General features: G+C 46.9%; 1 protein-coding gene across 1 annotated transcript in view; it reads left to right on the top strand.

Moving 5' to 3' along the window:
- Positions 1-14,892, top strand: part of crppa (CDP-L-ribitol pyrophosphorylase A) — a 202,785-nt gene that overhangs the window by 107,325 nt on the left and 80,568 nt on the right. The window contains exon 5 of the mRNA XM_041183983.1: positions 4,494-4,539. Within this exon, the coding sequence (XP_041039917.1) occupies positions 4,494-4,539 (46 nt within the window). The remainder of the gene's footprint in view (positions 1-4,493; positions 4,540-14,892) is intronic.

Below are 14,892 nucleotides of genomic sequence, written 5' to 3'. Positions count from 1 at the left end.
CTGGTTACTTCAGTGGTCATGGACTGTTAAGGATCTGGAATGTGGGCCTCGATTAGAGTCTGATAATAAACTCCCGTACATTCAGTTCTCACACATTATCAGCATAGCCATTACTCAATAATTCCACATGATTAAGCACTGGCCATCATTTGTGAATGTGTTGCCTAGCCACGCATCATGAAAGCCATTACTTGCAGATCACTATGTTCTGACCTCTGAAAATGTGTTCAGCGAGGTCTTTGCATCTCTGGCTGCTGTTGGCCTGATGTCACGTGGGTGGATGCCATGAATACTTGAGGGAAGTTAAATCTCCCAGAAGGAAAAGCCAGTAAAGCTTGGGAAACGATTGGCAGGGTCTGAACTAGTCTTGTAAACCTTAAAATGGAAAACAAAAACAGAATTACCTGGAAAAGCTCAGCAGGTCTGGCAGCATCGGCGGAGAAGAAAAGAGTTGATGTTTCGAGTCCTCATGACCCTTTGACAGAACTTGAGTTCGAGTCCAAGAAAGAGTTGAAATAAAAGCTGGTTTAAGGTGTTGGGGTGGGGGGGCGGAGAGAGAGAGAGAGAGAGAAGTGGAGGGGGGTGGTAGGCAAAAGCAGTGATAGAAGCAGATCATCAAAAGATGTCATAAACAACAGGACAAAAGAACACATAGGTGTTAAAGTTGGTGATATTATCTAAACGAATGTGCTAATTAAGAATGGATGGTAGGACACTCAAGGTATAACTCTAGTGGGGGTAGGGGGAGCATAAAAGATTTAAAATATTTAAAAATAATGGAAATAGGTGGGAAAAGAAAAAATCTATATAATTTATTGGAAAAAAACAAAAGGAAGGGGGAAACAGAAAAGGGGTGGGGATGGAGGAGGGAGCTCAAGACCTAAAGTTGTTGAATTCAATATTCAGTCCGGAAGGCTGTAAAGTGCCTAGTCGGAAGATGAGGTGTTGTTCCTCCAGTTTGCGTTGGGCTTCACTGGAACAATTCAGCAAGCCAAGGACAGACGTGTGGGCAAGAGAGCAGGGTGGAGTGTTAAAATGGCAAGCGACAGGGAGGTTTGGCTCATTCTTGCAGACAGTCCAGTTCAGACCAGTAGCTATCATTTCCAAGTTTTACTTGTTTTTCCTTCTGGACATGTGAGTAGCAATTGTAGCTGCAATTTCAGGGCTGAGAGAATGAAATTCTGTACTGTCTTCTTAACAGTAGAAAACCAGAGGCTGCCCTACGTGTCTGCAGGAAGCCTTGGTGGACCCATCCAGTCGTTAATGGCCTTCTTCGGTGAACTGTCATTTTGAGCTAACATGCAAGTAAAGACAGCAGTTAAGGAGGCAATGGGCAAGTTAGCCTTGACTACAAGAGAGATTTGAGTGTAGGATTTAACAAGTGTGTGTGTAGTCGACTGACCTCACATGGAGGTTTGATTGGCCTGCTCGTCCCCTTATCAGTAGACATCGCATGAAGAGTTTGCAACCGAAGTGTTTCGGATCTCATTGAAGGACTGGGGTATTAGTGCACAAGGTGAGAGAGAGTAGAATGGGTCTGTGTGCTGGACCATGCTGAAGACTGTAAGGTTACTTATGTGAAGCATCAGCAGCTCTGACAGGCCTCTGCAGGGTCCATGCAGGAAAGCTGTTTACCTTGGCTGAGATGTCTAGAATGACAGATCACAGTCTTGCACTAATGTTAAGGCCATCTAGGACTACTACTTGTAGGAGTCTCGGCAATTGGAGGGGCTGGAGTGGTTTCAACTCAGCAACCCATAGCGCAGGTGAGGCAGTCTATTTGAGTGAACTGCAAAGTAACCTCAAAACCTCTTGGCATGGTGAAGATGTCAAGGGATATGTGTTTACTATGGGTGAGTAGTGATTGATGGGTGGGGGGCAGGAACACGATCTTCTTTGATCAGTCTGCACGGAGGAGTGATCTTGAGGGGCCAAATGGTGTTCACCTGCTCCTCCTTGTGGACCCATCTATCTGGTTCTGCCTGAAAGAGTTCTCTGCCAGGTCAGCCCCCCTTTGAGAAGAGGTGTCAGGATGACATGAGTGCATCCCTGCTGCCATGCACACAGACATTGTGAGGGCATGGGTAAAATCAGAATTGTACTTTCAGGAGACCGAGGTCATAGGAGAACAGAGTGCTCTGTGTATTTAGCATCAGGGCACTGCATATTAGCATTGTTTGGCTCATGCAAAGAATCAAATCAACAGCAGGGCAGACAGTAATTGATGCAATTTAATTCAGCTATCATAAAGCAGGGTATATTAGTGAAGAGTAAATGTGTGTAACCAAAAGGGAACTGGGGCTTCCTAGCCAGCAAAGATAAAAAATCAAAAAGTTAGCCTGGAATCTGATAGCCAACAGATTAGCATGGTCCTGTCTGCCCAGTCATTGCCCCACTATGGCCTCTGCATGTTGTCATCGACATCCAGGCCTTCGTCAGCAACATCTCCTTCGCCGTCCTCCTCATCGCAGGAGACATCTCGCTCCTCCATGTCTCCCTCAGGCAAGGCATCCCCCCTTTGTAGCGTAAAGTTGTGCAGGGCACAGCAGACAACGATAATCTGGGCCACTTTCTGTGGTATTGGAGAGCCCTGCCCTTGTCCCCTCTTGAACCCCCCATTAACCTGGTCCCTTTACCATCCACCTCCACATGCCTTCCCTCCCCTCAAAGCCTACACTCATTACCGTCCCCATGCCCACCCTGAACCTCTCATTATCCGAGCCACCATTGTATTCCACGTCTTTGACCACCCACCCCATGAAACCTTCACCTACTGGACTATCACCCTGGACCTGCCACCCTACTGCATCCTACTCCCCTCTCTGACTGTGATGCTCCATCCATTGCCCAGTACCCTCAGTTCAACCCTCAGGATCCTACCATTGACAGCACCAAACCCGCCCTCTGGGACCATTTCTCTCCAACCATCCTTGCTCATAATCCCCTCTCGCCCACTCAGCCACAGGACCCCCCGACCCAACACAAAAGGCCTTCGTCTCCATCCCACTTTGTTGCGCTCTCACCCTTCCCCAGACACTCTCCCCCCTTCCTTAGACACTTCCTCCCTTTCCCAGAGAATCTCTTCTTTTCCTGACCAGTCTCTTCCTTCCCCAGACACTTGATTTCCCTTTCACCCTTCACCTGCCTCCGATGTCCAGCTTCCACTCCACCCTACCCCCCACGATTCACTCTTCCACCCTTTGCCAGCCTCCCATGTCCAGCCTTCACGCAGCTTGCCCTGCAGGTGTGAGTGGTCCCTAAGAAGGCCAAAGCAGTGTCTACTCATCTCAAACAGGTGGAAGATGTGAAGATTGCCAGCTGCACGCCACTTACATACAGTTGTAAAAGTGACTGTTCTAATTTCTCGCTGGCGAAGAGCTTAATTTGATGGGGGAACTTAATTCTGGCATGGTGGCCTTTCAATGAGCATGCATGAAATGCTAATGCATGCAGAAAGGCTTCCCAACATTGTTTGTTGGGAAGCTCGACCCACTTCTAACCTGCCTTTAAAGTTCTGAGTACGGAACTCCAAAAGTTCATCCCGCTGTCAAGAAACTGAGTTTTGACCTCAAGCCAAGTTCCTCCGCCTGCCAATTTTCCTGCTATTGGCAGGACCAGAAGATTCTACCCTCTGGATCCAGGAGGCATACTGTTGCTGCTCACTTTATCTAGCTGCCACTTCCTGCTACGTCTGCTTGGTCTCTGGGGCCTCCTGTCCACAGGGAACAGGATCTCTCTATAGGGCCTTACAACCTGCAGGGCAGCACGATATCCTGGGATACATCAGAGAAACCCTTCCCTCGTTGAAGCTCAATCAATCAAGTATCAGGCTCTCTTTTGACAGATGTACAATGGATCTGCTCTGATCGTTGCAGGGTTCCGATAACTAGTGAAGCTTCAACAGTCAGGTGCAGGTTGTCAATCTCTGATCTGTGCTGAAATAGTTAACCAGCTGAGGAAGTAAAGATTGCCATTATTGGCTTCAGTGTCTCTGAGTACTGAAGGGAAGAATGACTTTTGGTTTTTGACCCTGGTCACATTCAGTTGACACCTGCTGCCTTTAGAAAGAAAAAGAAGAAAGAAAAACTTGCATTTATATAGCGCTTTTCACGATCACTGAATGTCTCAAATGCTTTACAGTCAATTAAGTACTTTTTGAAGTGTAGTCACTGTTGTAATTTTAGAAGTGTGTAACAGGAGAAAATAAGAAGGAAAATTGTGTCAGAGAAAACGAAAGTCGATAAGAAATGTTGACATTTTTTAAAGATATGCTAACTGAGGAAACACTAAACTACTTTAAAAAAGTAAACACAGTATAACATACTTTAGCTTTGATGTTTATGCTTAACATCAAAATCAGATATCCAGAGTACATTTGTGATTTTTAAAATTTTTTTAATTTGATGATTTAAAGAAACAGCTTCAGGCTGTGATTACATTAGCAATTGATTTTCTTTCTGTGATAAACATAGTGAAATTTGTCTGCCCCTTAGGTGACTTACAAGCGGGACCTCTATGCAGCTGAATCAATTATCAAGGGTATGTCTTCATGCATATGTCAAATTGAATTGTTTGAACTGCTTTACTGAACTAGATATATCTTAACTTTTCCTTGTGTCACTGAATGTTGGACATGCTCGGACTGTGTGTGGCAAATTGCACTGTGATGTATTATTAACATTATTAAATATCAAACATGCAGCAGGCAAAGTTATAAATGGTCTGCAGACAAAATTGCCGATTTTGGAACAGCTATTTAAAACATTGGTCTCAGAATAGTAATTTTAATATCCTGGTAAACAGAAGTATATGCATTTTATAAAGCTTATTTCATTCCTACTTTTGCTAACTCTACTTAATTTGATGTAAACCATTTGAAAAGCAAGCAATACTGAATTTTAACAGTACTTTGAGTGAGAAGACTCAATTTTAATTATCTTATACATATATTGAAAATATCGGATTTGGAATCAATTGTACTTCTTTAGTCTACAGAAGCACATTGTGGTGATGGTATGGTTGCATATCTACAAACAGGTCTTCTTTTTATGAATTGACCTTCACCAGTGTGCTGAAAGAGGGGTGGAAGCTTACAATCTGAGTTGGAGAAAGCAACACATGACTTAATTTGAGCATTATTCTTCGAGCACAAGCTAGTTTTTCAAAATTTGTTCTTGGGACATAGGCAGCACTGGGAAGTATTTGGTGCCCATCCCTAGTTGCCCCGAGGGCATTTAGAATCAAGCACAATATGGAATAAGGATCACATGCAGGCCGGACTATAGATTGAAGTGCTCCCTTTCCTGCAAACATACCAGTTTGGGTTGATAATTGGGCAACTTCCTTGGTTATCTTTTCCTAGTAGAACTTATATAGCAACAGATTTATTGAAATAAAAATAGAAAATGCTGGAAAAACTCAGCAGATCTGGCATCTGTGGAGAGAGAAACGCGGAGCGGAATTGTCCCAGAATTACACTAAGTGCGGTGGTGGGCGTAAAAATAGATGTTTTACCCGGCAGATGCAATGGCAGTTTATCACCTCCTTCCCGCCTCATAAATTATGCAGTCACGGGAAACACGCAGGATTGCTGGCAGCAGGCCTCCAGTTTCTCATACTGGGCGCCTTAGTTACACTTCTCAATGCTTGCAGCCAAGCACTGTTCGGGTGAAGACATGGCCCTGACAGTCCCCGATTCAGTAATGCATCCCTGGGACGCCGTCAGGATGCCTTGGAGGCTCACCACGAAATCCTCTAGCCCCCACTCTGGCTGCAGGAGGCCATCAGTCTCACCACTCTGGCTTGGGAGGCAGTGGCAGTGGTAGTTAGTGCCAGTGCTGCACACAAGAGGTGGGCCATCCAGTGCAGAAAGCGGATGTATGATCTCATCCGTGCTACCAGGGTAAGTCAACCATCTCATCAATCTCAACTCACCCACTCGCAAGCCCATCACACATTCACTGCCATCTAACTCAGTGCCAACTCAATGGACATCACCATTCACCCTCACATCTCTATCTGGCCTCATCTCCTCTGGAGATCGCCTCCTCATCCCGTCCATGGCTCCACTCAGCACATACGCTTGCCTAAGATCCTTCTCATTTGACCTGGCATGCTCCTTACTCACGATCTCTTTAATGCAGGACGGGAGAAGTCCCAAACTGGGGGTGGAGTGTCGGACATCAAGATCCTCACTCTGTTCGAGAGACGTGAGCTAGAACCGGCCAGAGAGGACGTTGACCGTTCCTGTGGTGGTGGTGAGGTTGGTGGTGAACACCCACTTGAGGTTCCTGCACGACATGATCCCTCTCTTGACGCTACTCTGAGTTCACTGTTCTGTGTTCAACACAGCTGCCAAGCACTAATATCTCCATTTTCTGTCCTGATTCATTGGCCTCAAGCAACCTTGACCCTGACCCCAGCGCCGAGAGTATCTCAGATGAGGATCCTGAGGGCAGCACTGTTGAAGACCTGTCACAGCGCTCACACACACCCTCCACCCGCGCAGCAACACACAGCTCAGTGGGACCTAGATGTAGAGTAGCCTTCGGATCACAACCTGGTGAGCACACCACACAGTTTGTTCCACAGCAGAGGCAGGGACATCCTTGGTTGCCGACACTCCGAGGTCTGCTGGAGGCAAGGAATTTTCTTGAGTCTGAGCCAGATGATGAGGCTCTGGACTTGGTCCTCAATCAGTTGGTGGAGTTGCAAAGACAATCATGGGAATATCAGGAAGGGATGTCTGGTGCACTCCTCAGATTGCAAGGGATGATGGCCGGCATGCCGAGGTCAACACTGGTAGGATAATGGCCGCTATGGAGACCTTGGTCCGGGACATCAGTCCTGTACTGCTGTGTGGGCTGAACTCCATCACTGGCACCATATTTGGCCTCCAACTGTGTCAACACAAGAGGGGTGCAGGGCAGCTTGATCTCACTCCAGCTTCCCCTTGAAGGAATCAGCCAGGGGTTGTCGGGCACCCATAAGAAGCAGGACCAACAGCTCGACATCCCAGGGCAATCTGCCTAAGTGGCTCTGGGAGTGTCCGGCCCATTCGAATCCTCTCTTCATGTGACCACCCCCCCCCCCCCCGCAGCTCCAGCTCCACAGGCTGAGGAGGGTGCCACCGCCACACAGCAGGACCCTGAAAGACCTCCAGATCTTGGCCCTCCAGAGGACGCACACCGAAGTCATCACAGACAAGGCTTAGCAGTCAGCAGGCTGCCACCACCTCCACTGTGGATGTCAAGGGAGCACCAAGACATAGCAACAGGGTTAGGAAGGTTAAGAAGATGTAACTCTTATGAGTTAAAACCAATTAAACTAAATTAACAAAATTGGGATAAATCAGGCACAGCCCCTAATTCAGGTCAGCTGTAAAACCAAGAACAAAGTTTAAAGGAAACTTACAAACTTTAAACCAAAATGTGATAAAAGGGGTCAATAAAGCACCCCAGTCCCCGCGGTGCCCACCGGGCACGGAAGGCCTCGAGAGTGCCAGCAGACACCGCGTGCTCCCTCTCCAAGGACACCCGGCAGCGAACGTAGCCGCGGAAGAGGGACAAACAATCGGGCGGGACTCCCCCGTCGATCGCCCGCTGCCTGGACCTGTTAATAGCCAACTTGGCCAGGCCCAGGAGCAGGTTCACGAGGAGGTCCTCCTCCTTCCCGACCCCCTTCCACACCGGGTGTCCATAGATCAGGAGCGTGGGGCTGAAGTGCAAACAAAACATTAATAACAGGTTTCTCAAATAACTAAAAAGGGAGTGCAGCCTACCACACCCTATATATGCATGGTTCACGGACTCCACAAGACCGCAAAAATGGCAGGTGGGTTAAGAAGATGTAACTCTTTTCGAGTTTAAACAATTAAACTAAATTAACAAAATTCGGGATAAATCAGGCACAGCCCCTAATTTAGGTCAGCTGTAAAACCAAGAACAAAGTTTAAAGGAAATTTACAACTTTAAACCATAATGTGATAAAAGGGATCAACAAAACACCCCAGTCCCCGCGGTGCCCACCGGGCACGGAAGGCCTCGAGAGTGCCAGCAGACACCGCGTGCTCCCTCTCCAAAGACATCCGACAGCAAACGTAGCCGCGGAAGAGGGACAAACAATCGGGAGGGACTCCCCCGTCGACCGCCCGCTGCCTGGACTTGTTAATAGCCAACTTGGCCAGGCCCAAGAGCAGGTTCACGAGGAGGTCCTCCTCCTTCCCGACCCCCTTCCGCACCGGGTGTCCATAGATCAGGAGCGTGGGGCTGAAGTGCAAACAAAACATTAATAACAGGTTTTTCAAATAACTAAAAAGGGAGTGCAACCTACCACACCCTATATAAGCTTGGTCCACGGACTCCACAAGACCACAAAAAGGGCAGGTGGGTTAAGAAGATGTAATTGCACAGCCTGGGCACGGGTGTTAATCACTTGTACATAATGTTCACTACTGTAAATAAACTCCGAAGAAGATCTCCTTGCCAATGGCTTCTTGTTTTGATGAACATTGTTCACATCACTCAGATGTGATACTTTGGTTCTTGCAAAAGATAAAGGCAGATGTCTCAGTCCAGGGCCTCTTCCCTGTACAGCATGTAACCTTCAGAGCAAAGTGATGGTCCAGCTTCACACTCACTGGATACATTAGTGATGCCTGTGATGGTGCTTGTCATTGCTGGCAGAATATCATAGGCAGCTGTCAGAGTTCCGTCATTCTCTCTGTGTGCTCTTAGCACCTTTGAAGTGCAGCTGGTCCTATCTCTTCACCATGTGATCAGTGACGCTGTGCTCCTGAAGGAGTCAGGTGTTGAAAGTGCTTTTAAAGTTTCATGGCTGCATGATATGACCCTGATCACAGTGCAACTGAACTGCCCTCAGTCAGACAGGATTCAGACATTCACAGGGACTATGTGAAGATCTATGGAGTGTTCCCACTGCATGTTCTTCTCATTCTCCTGGAATATAGCGACTATTAGGGCCTCCACTTCATTTCTATGACATGAGCCTGAGCACTGAGGGTGTGTGCACTGCCATCAGCCACACAGGAGTCAAACGTTCATAGGTGCAAGGTGAGGGTGTCAGGACTGTCCTCATTGCATCTCGTTGTCATCCTCCATGAGTCTTGCAGCTATGAGGGCCTTCTGAGTGCACCTGCCTCATCTGGCCAGTGTGATGACCTCATTGCCGGCATTCTCGCCTTCGAGGACCTCATCAACGTCATCCCCTTCGATGTCTTCCTCATCGGAGCAGACATGTAGCTCTTCCATCTCCTCTTCAGCCAGGTCCTCCCCCCGTTGCAGTGCCAGATTGTGTGGCGCAGCAAGCGACAATGATGCGCGACACCCTCTCGGGACTGTATTGTAGTTCCCTGGAACTGTCAAGGCACCGGAACCTCATTTTCAAAATGCCTATTGTTTGCTCCACTGTCTTGTTTTTTGTTTCAATGATGCACACAGGCCGTCAACATTGTAGCTGAGCTAACTTTATCGATAACGCATTTTCTTAACATGAACATATATATCTGCAGCAACTGAATTCTATAAAGACAGGTTGCTATCTGACCTTCAACTCCCAGTTCAGGTGACCCACTGTCTAGTACAGAGTGCCACATAGTATCTAATACTGGAGTCCATTACCACAATCAGCTATTAACATGACATTTCCCTTTTTTAAAAAAAAACTTTTATACAACTCAAGTACACAAAGTCTCTTATCTATTCTTTCTCACTTTGTTTTGATCAGTCTGTTTTGTCTTTTACTCATCTCTATATCTCTGTGGTTTATTCATAATTCTTCCACTGGATGTTCTGAATGGTGACAGAAGTGATTTTGAAGGACAAGGGGCCTTTCACAGCTCTGTGTCACTGTCACCCATTGGATAGTTTTCAGGACTTTCAAGCTTTGGCTGGTTATCTGTGCTTCACTGGTGCATTCTGGTTTTTGATCTTCAGCTACACTTTCTAGTTCAGAGCAGGGTTGTGTTTCATTTGTTTTCCATAAGAATTTCCGGTTTCTCCTGTACTGTTGTTTGTTTGGGGTCTGTACTATGTAAGTCATTGGCTCTCCTGTGATTCCTGTGACAACAGCAGGATCCCAGATCCCTTCATGCTGAATCCTCACTGTCTCTCCCATTTTCAGGTCAGGCAGAGGTCAGGTACAAAGTACTGTTTCTGCTTCTGCTGTTTCAGTTTGAGCAGATACTGCACGCTGTAGCTCACTGGCTGTGGAAATAACAGTTGGGGCATAGTTGGAAGCCCAGTTCTCAGAGTTCTCCCCATCAGCAGTTGTGCTGGAGATGATCCAGTGCCCTCTAATGAAGTATTCCTGAAATCCAACAGAGCCAGGTAGGAGTCTCTTCCATCTGCCTTTGCTTTCTTCAACAGGTGTTTTAAAGTCTGCAATGCACATCCCATCATTCCATTGGATTGTGAATATTTGGGACTTCATGTAGTTTGGCAAAACTCTCTGAAGGCTAAAAATAGCTGACTAATTTTCATTGTGGTGATTAAGCACATGCTGTTTTCTTTTCTGCATATGTGTGCATTGTGAGAACCAAATTGCAAGTAAGTGGGCATATTTTGATTTTTTTTTTAGATATCTTTTTAAAAACACTTCTAATATTTTTGCTCAACTAGCTAAAAGTAGTCTGTGCAAATTTGTGAAACTCAGTGGCTGAGAGTTGTGGACCATTATCTGAGATGAGCACTTCAGGTATGCTGTGGCGAGCAAAAATTGATTTCAAATTATTTATCACAGCGATGCTCTTACTATCATTTCTCAGCAGCACAGACTCAAAAAACTTTGAGTAATAACTTTGAGTACCGCTAGTAGGTACTCACTGTTGCCAAATGTGAACAAGTCTACTCTAATTTTCTGCCAGGGCCTCTCTGGAATGCTGTATGGTTGAAGTGGTTCTTTTTGCTACGATTTACTGTAATTTTGGCACACTGCACATGCAGTGACCATTTCATTGATTTGTGCTCCCATTCCAGACCAGTACATTACATCTCGAGCTCTTCTCCAGTATGTTTCTATGCTGAGGTGACTTTCATGTATGCACTGCAGGATTTCTTTCCTCAGTGTTGCAGGAATTATGATCTTTTCTCCCTTGAAAAGTATTCTTTCTGCTACATGAAGTTCCTCACAAAAGTTCCAGTACTCTTGTACAGCAGAAGGGGCTCCGCTCTGATGTGTGGGCTGGCCAGTTTGCACAGTCTGCTACAGTTTTCTCAGGATGGTGTCGTTCTTGGTTGCTTCCCTGATCTCATCCAGTTTGGTTACAGCCACTGCTAAGTTCTTTGTCAGCATGTGAATCTGTGCTTCCATTTCTTTATCCTCTTCCTCCATGATGGGTAGATATGCATGTGACAGAGTGTCTGCAATGTACACTTCCTTGCCTGGTTTGTATTTCACTCTGACCTGGTACTTCTACAGATGCATTAGTAGTCTTTGGATTCTTGGTGGTGCACAGTTCAGGGGCTTTTTAAGTGTAGTTTCTAAAGGCTTATGATCAGACTCTACCTCTATGTCTTTGTCATAGAAAAACAGGTGGAAGTATATCTAATACTGGAGTCCACTACCACAGCCAACTATTATCATGACACTCCACCAAAGTCCGGGTCATGGCATGAGCCTTGTTATACTATCACTCTGCAGCAGTCTGAGGCACCCACTCTGTGGGTAGCCCTTGTCCCGAGGAGCCTGCAGCCTTTCTGAACCCTGAAAGATGTCAGGGATCTGAGACCTGCTAAGGATGTAGGAGTCACGGATGCTCCCTGGGAATTGCGCGGAGACCTGCAGGATGCATTTGTGGTAGTCGCTCATCAGCTGAATATTCAGCGATGGAAGTACTTGAAATTAATGTAGTTGACAGCTTGTTACCACAATGATCTAAATGCCACGTGAATGCAATCAATGGCATCCTGCACTTGTGGGAAACCTGAGATCTGTGCACTTGCTTCTTGGCTTTCCTGGGCAGAATGCACAAGGTTCTGTGCCTTCGCGAAGGTGGTGGCCGTGACCTCCTGGATACATTTGTGCGTGGAGTCTTGAGAGATTCCACACAGGTCATCTGTGGAGTCCTGGAAGGAGCACTGACTGAGGAATGACCCTGTGTCTAGTGAGCACTGACTGAGGAATGACCCTGTGTCTGGTGAAACGCTTATGAGCGACAGCTCATTGTGGATCTTCAGCTGCATGCCCAGCAGGCCCTGCTGCCCCTTCTCCTTGAGGGAGGTGCTCCTCCCTTTGTTGAGCCAGGTGCCTCCATCATACTCTTCTTCTCCTTCTCTGCTCCCTGTAAGCCACAAGGCACAACCCTAAATGACCAGGCTCCATGATCCTGATGTTCTTCTCCTGCATGCTCAAAGAGAGACACGTGGGTTAGCATATGCATCCTAAGAACCTCTCTTGGTTAATCCTGAAGGTCCTTCACACATGCAGAAGAGTGCTGGCCATTATTGGATATGTGTAATGTGCTTACTGACTGTCCAAAACCCCACCCAATCCGTCCCACTCCATTTGACCGATTGGCGGCAGCTTCGGCCACTGGACTGTATGCTGTGTTCTCAGCTCAGGCAAAGGCATTCTCCTAACCTGCACTGCAAGGCTGCACCGTTAGCTTGAACCATGAGGGATACTGGTCCAAACCTTAATAAAGATATTGCAAAGGGCTGTGAGTGACTCCACCAGTGACTGCACCATGGCCACCTTTCACAAGGGGATTCTATAACTTACCCAGACAGCCAATTGTCCTGTTGTCCCCCTAAAACGCACATTAATTTGCAGTCTGTCCGAGGGGCGAAATGTTCTGGAACGCTTGTGGCACTTTCATACATTCGTGCTTTTGCGTTGCTTTAGAGGCCCGACTCCAAACATGTCACTAGAGCTGCTGCTGAATGTTCTCAGCTGCGGAAGAATGCTTACTTTTGACAAGCTTTTCCAAGTGCGTGGCTGCCTCCCTCACACCCTCTCCCCATAGGCATGTGCTTGTGTACTTCCTTCAGTCTGTGCTGCCTTGCCCCCGCCGCATTTCCACCCCACCACACGTCCCCTGGCCTCACCTGCACTGGAGACCTTGCCCCACATCGCACTAAAAGCCAAGCGGGAAAAAGCGACTTGCCTGTGCCCCCGCCAAATGTGCGTTGCCTCTTCCTTGATATCCTACGGCCAGTGCTCACGAGTGCTGCGCAAGATTGTGTGCACTGACCTTCGGATTCCCCTTGAAGTTCAGGTTGCCAGGTGCATGCATTTTAAAGCAACTGTGAAGCACGCCATTCTGAAGTCATGGGTGGTAAATTTGATGTTGGGGGATGATTCTGACAAGCAGGGTTTATAATGAGACACAATACTATTGAAATTAGGTTCCCGGTGTGTGGCGGTGGGAAATGCGGCCCGTGATTGACGGGTGGAGCAGACGATCGCAAACTGGTTTCATGATGGCATAAGAATGATTTTTGGCCTTCTCACCATATTGTCCACTCACACCATTCATGATGCCCGCCGTTAACAGGACCGGAGGATTTCGCCCAGAGTTAACATTTCGGGTCTGTATGATTATTCTTCAGAGCTATGAAGAAGAGTCATACGGACTCGAAACATTAACTCTGTTTCTCTCTCCACAGATGCTGCCAGGCCTGCTGAGCTTTTCCAGTATTTTCTGTTTTTATTTCAAATTTCCAGCATCCACAGTACTTTGGCTTTTTCACAGATTTATTGAATTCACTTTTACAAGGTGTTGTATTAGGATTTTGAATTCGAGACAACTGGGTTGCTCATAACTAATAGACTGCTATACTCCCATCTTACATTAACATTTCCTCATATCTTCTATCATATTTAAGTTTAGCAATTGCTGTAATCCATATATAAATTCTATGATTCTAAATACAGAGGAGTCATTGGGTAGAATTTTCAGCTGATGTTCCCTGCCAAAAAGGCAGCATCATTAGTGAGTGGAAACCCACTGAACTGCTCACCGGGCTTTGCTGAGGATCTTTAACTGAGCCAGAGTATGAGCACCCATCTCTGGATTCCCCAGTCAATCAAGGAGGGCAGGTGAGATGGCACTCTGGATCTATCGAAGTAAGGTTGCTAATTAAAGGGTCCACGACGTGGGTTAGAAAGATTCACCTGCACTTTGATTTCTGAGGTTGCAGGAACCACAGGAACGGAGAGGGGACCTGGGAAGGCTGTGCCCCTGTTCTTTAACTTTTACCTGGAGATCCTGCTGTGGGATCAGAGGGGTTACATTGAGGTGATATTGCCCAAGGACAGGAGGAAGAAACCAGCCCCTCAAACCAACTAGACATGCATGGAAGTGGCCAAGGAAGTCAGCAGCATGACTAAGGTTCCTCTAATCTGGTGGTAGTGCACCAAAAGAATCCAGGACCCCAGGAGGGTAAGAGAGGTGAGTAGCACAACACTTCCAACTGTGAAGTTCCCCACTCTGCCTTTTCCAGCATTCTCCAGCACAGCACTCCTCTGAACAACACATCTTGCAGCTCCACTTTCTCCCCAGGCACCTCATAACATTCCCACCTGAACAGCCAATACTCAAACTCAGCCTGCCTATTGCCCTCTTTTACCCATGCTTCACAGTCACTCTTGACAAATGTTATCCTTCCCTCCTCTCCACACAAACTATTTTTAACAATCATAAACCTCTGTTTTCTCTCCTTGCAGGAGAAGAGAACACATAATCTTTGGGAGAGGCAGGAACTGGGGTTTGGGGGGCTTTGGGGGTGTTCTACCAATAACAGGCACCAGAGAGACCTTGATGGCCACTGGCAATACCTGTGAATGAGCTCTTGTTCCAGGAGGCTCCAGATGTCAGCAATGGCCTGCCATGAGAGCCTGAGCTCCTGAGACACTGGTGCTCACACATGTCGA

Source organism: Carcharodon carcharias, chromosome 3 (assembly GCF_017639515.1).
Source record: "Carcharodon carcharias isolate sCarCar2 chromosome 3, sCarCar2.pri, whole genome shotgun sequence".
Taxonomy (NCBI): domain Eukaryota; kingdom Metazoa; phylum Chordata; class Chondrichthyes; order Lamniformes; family Lamnidae; genus Carcharodon; species Carcharodon carcharias.
The sequence above is the reverse complement of the archived record's forward strand: the minus strand, read 5'-3'. Positions and strand labels throughout refer to the sequence as shown.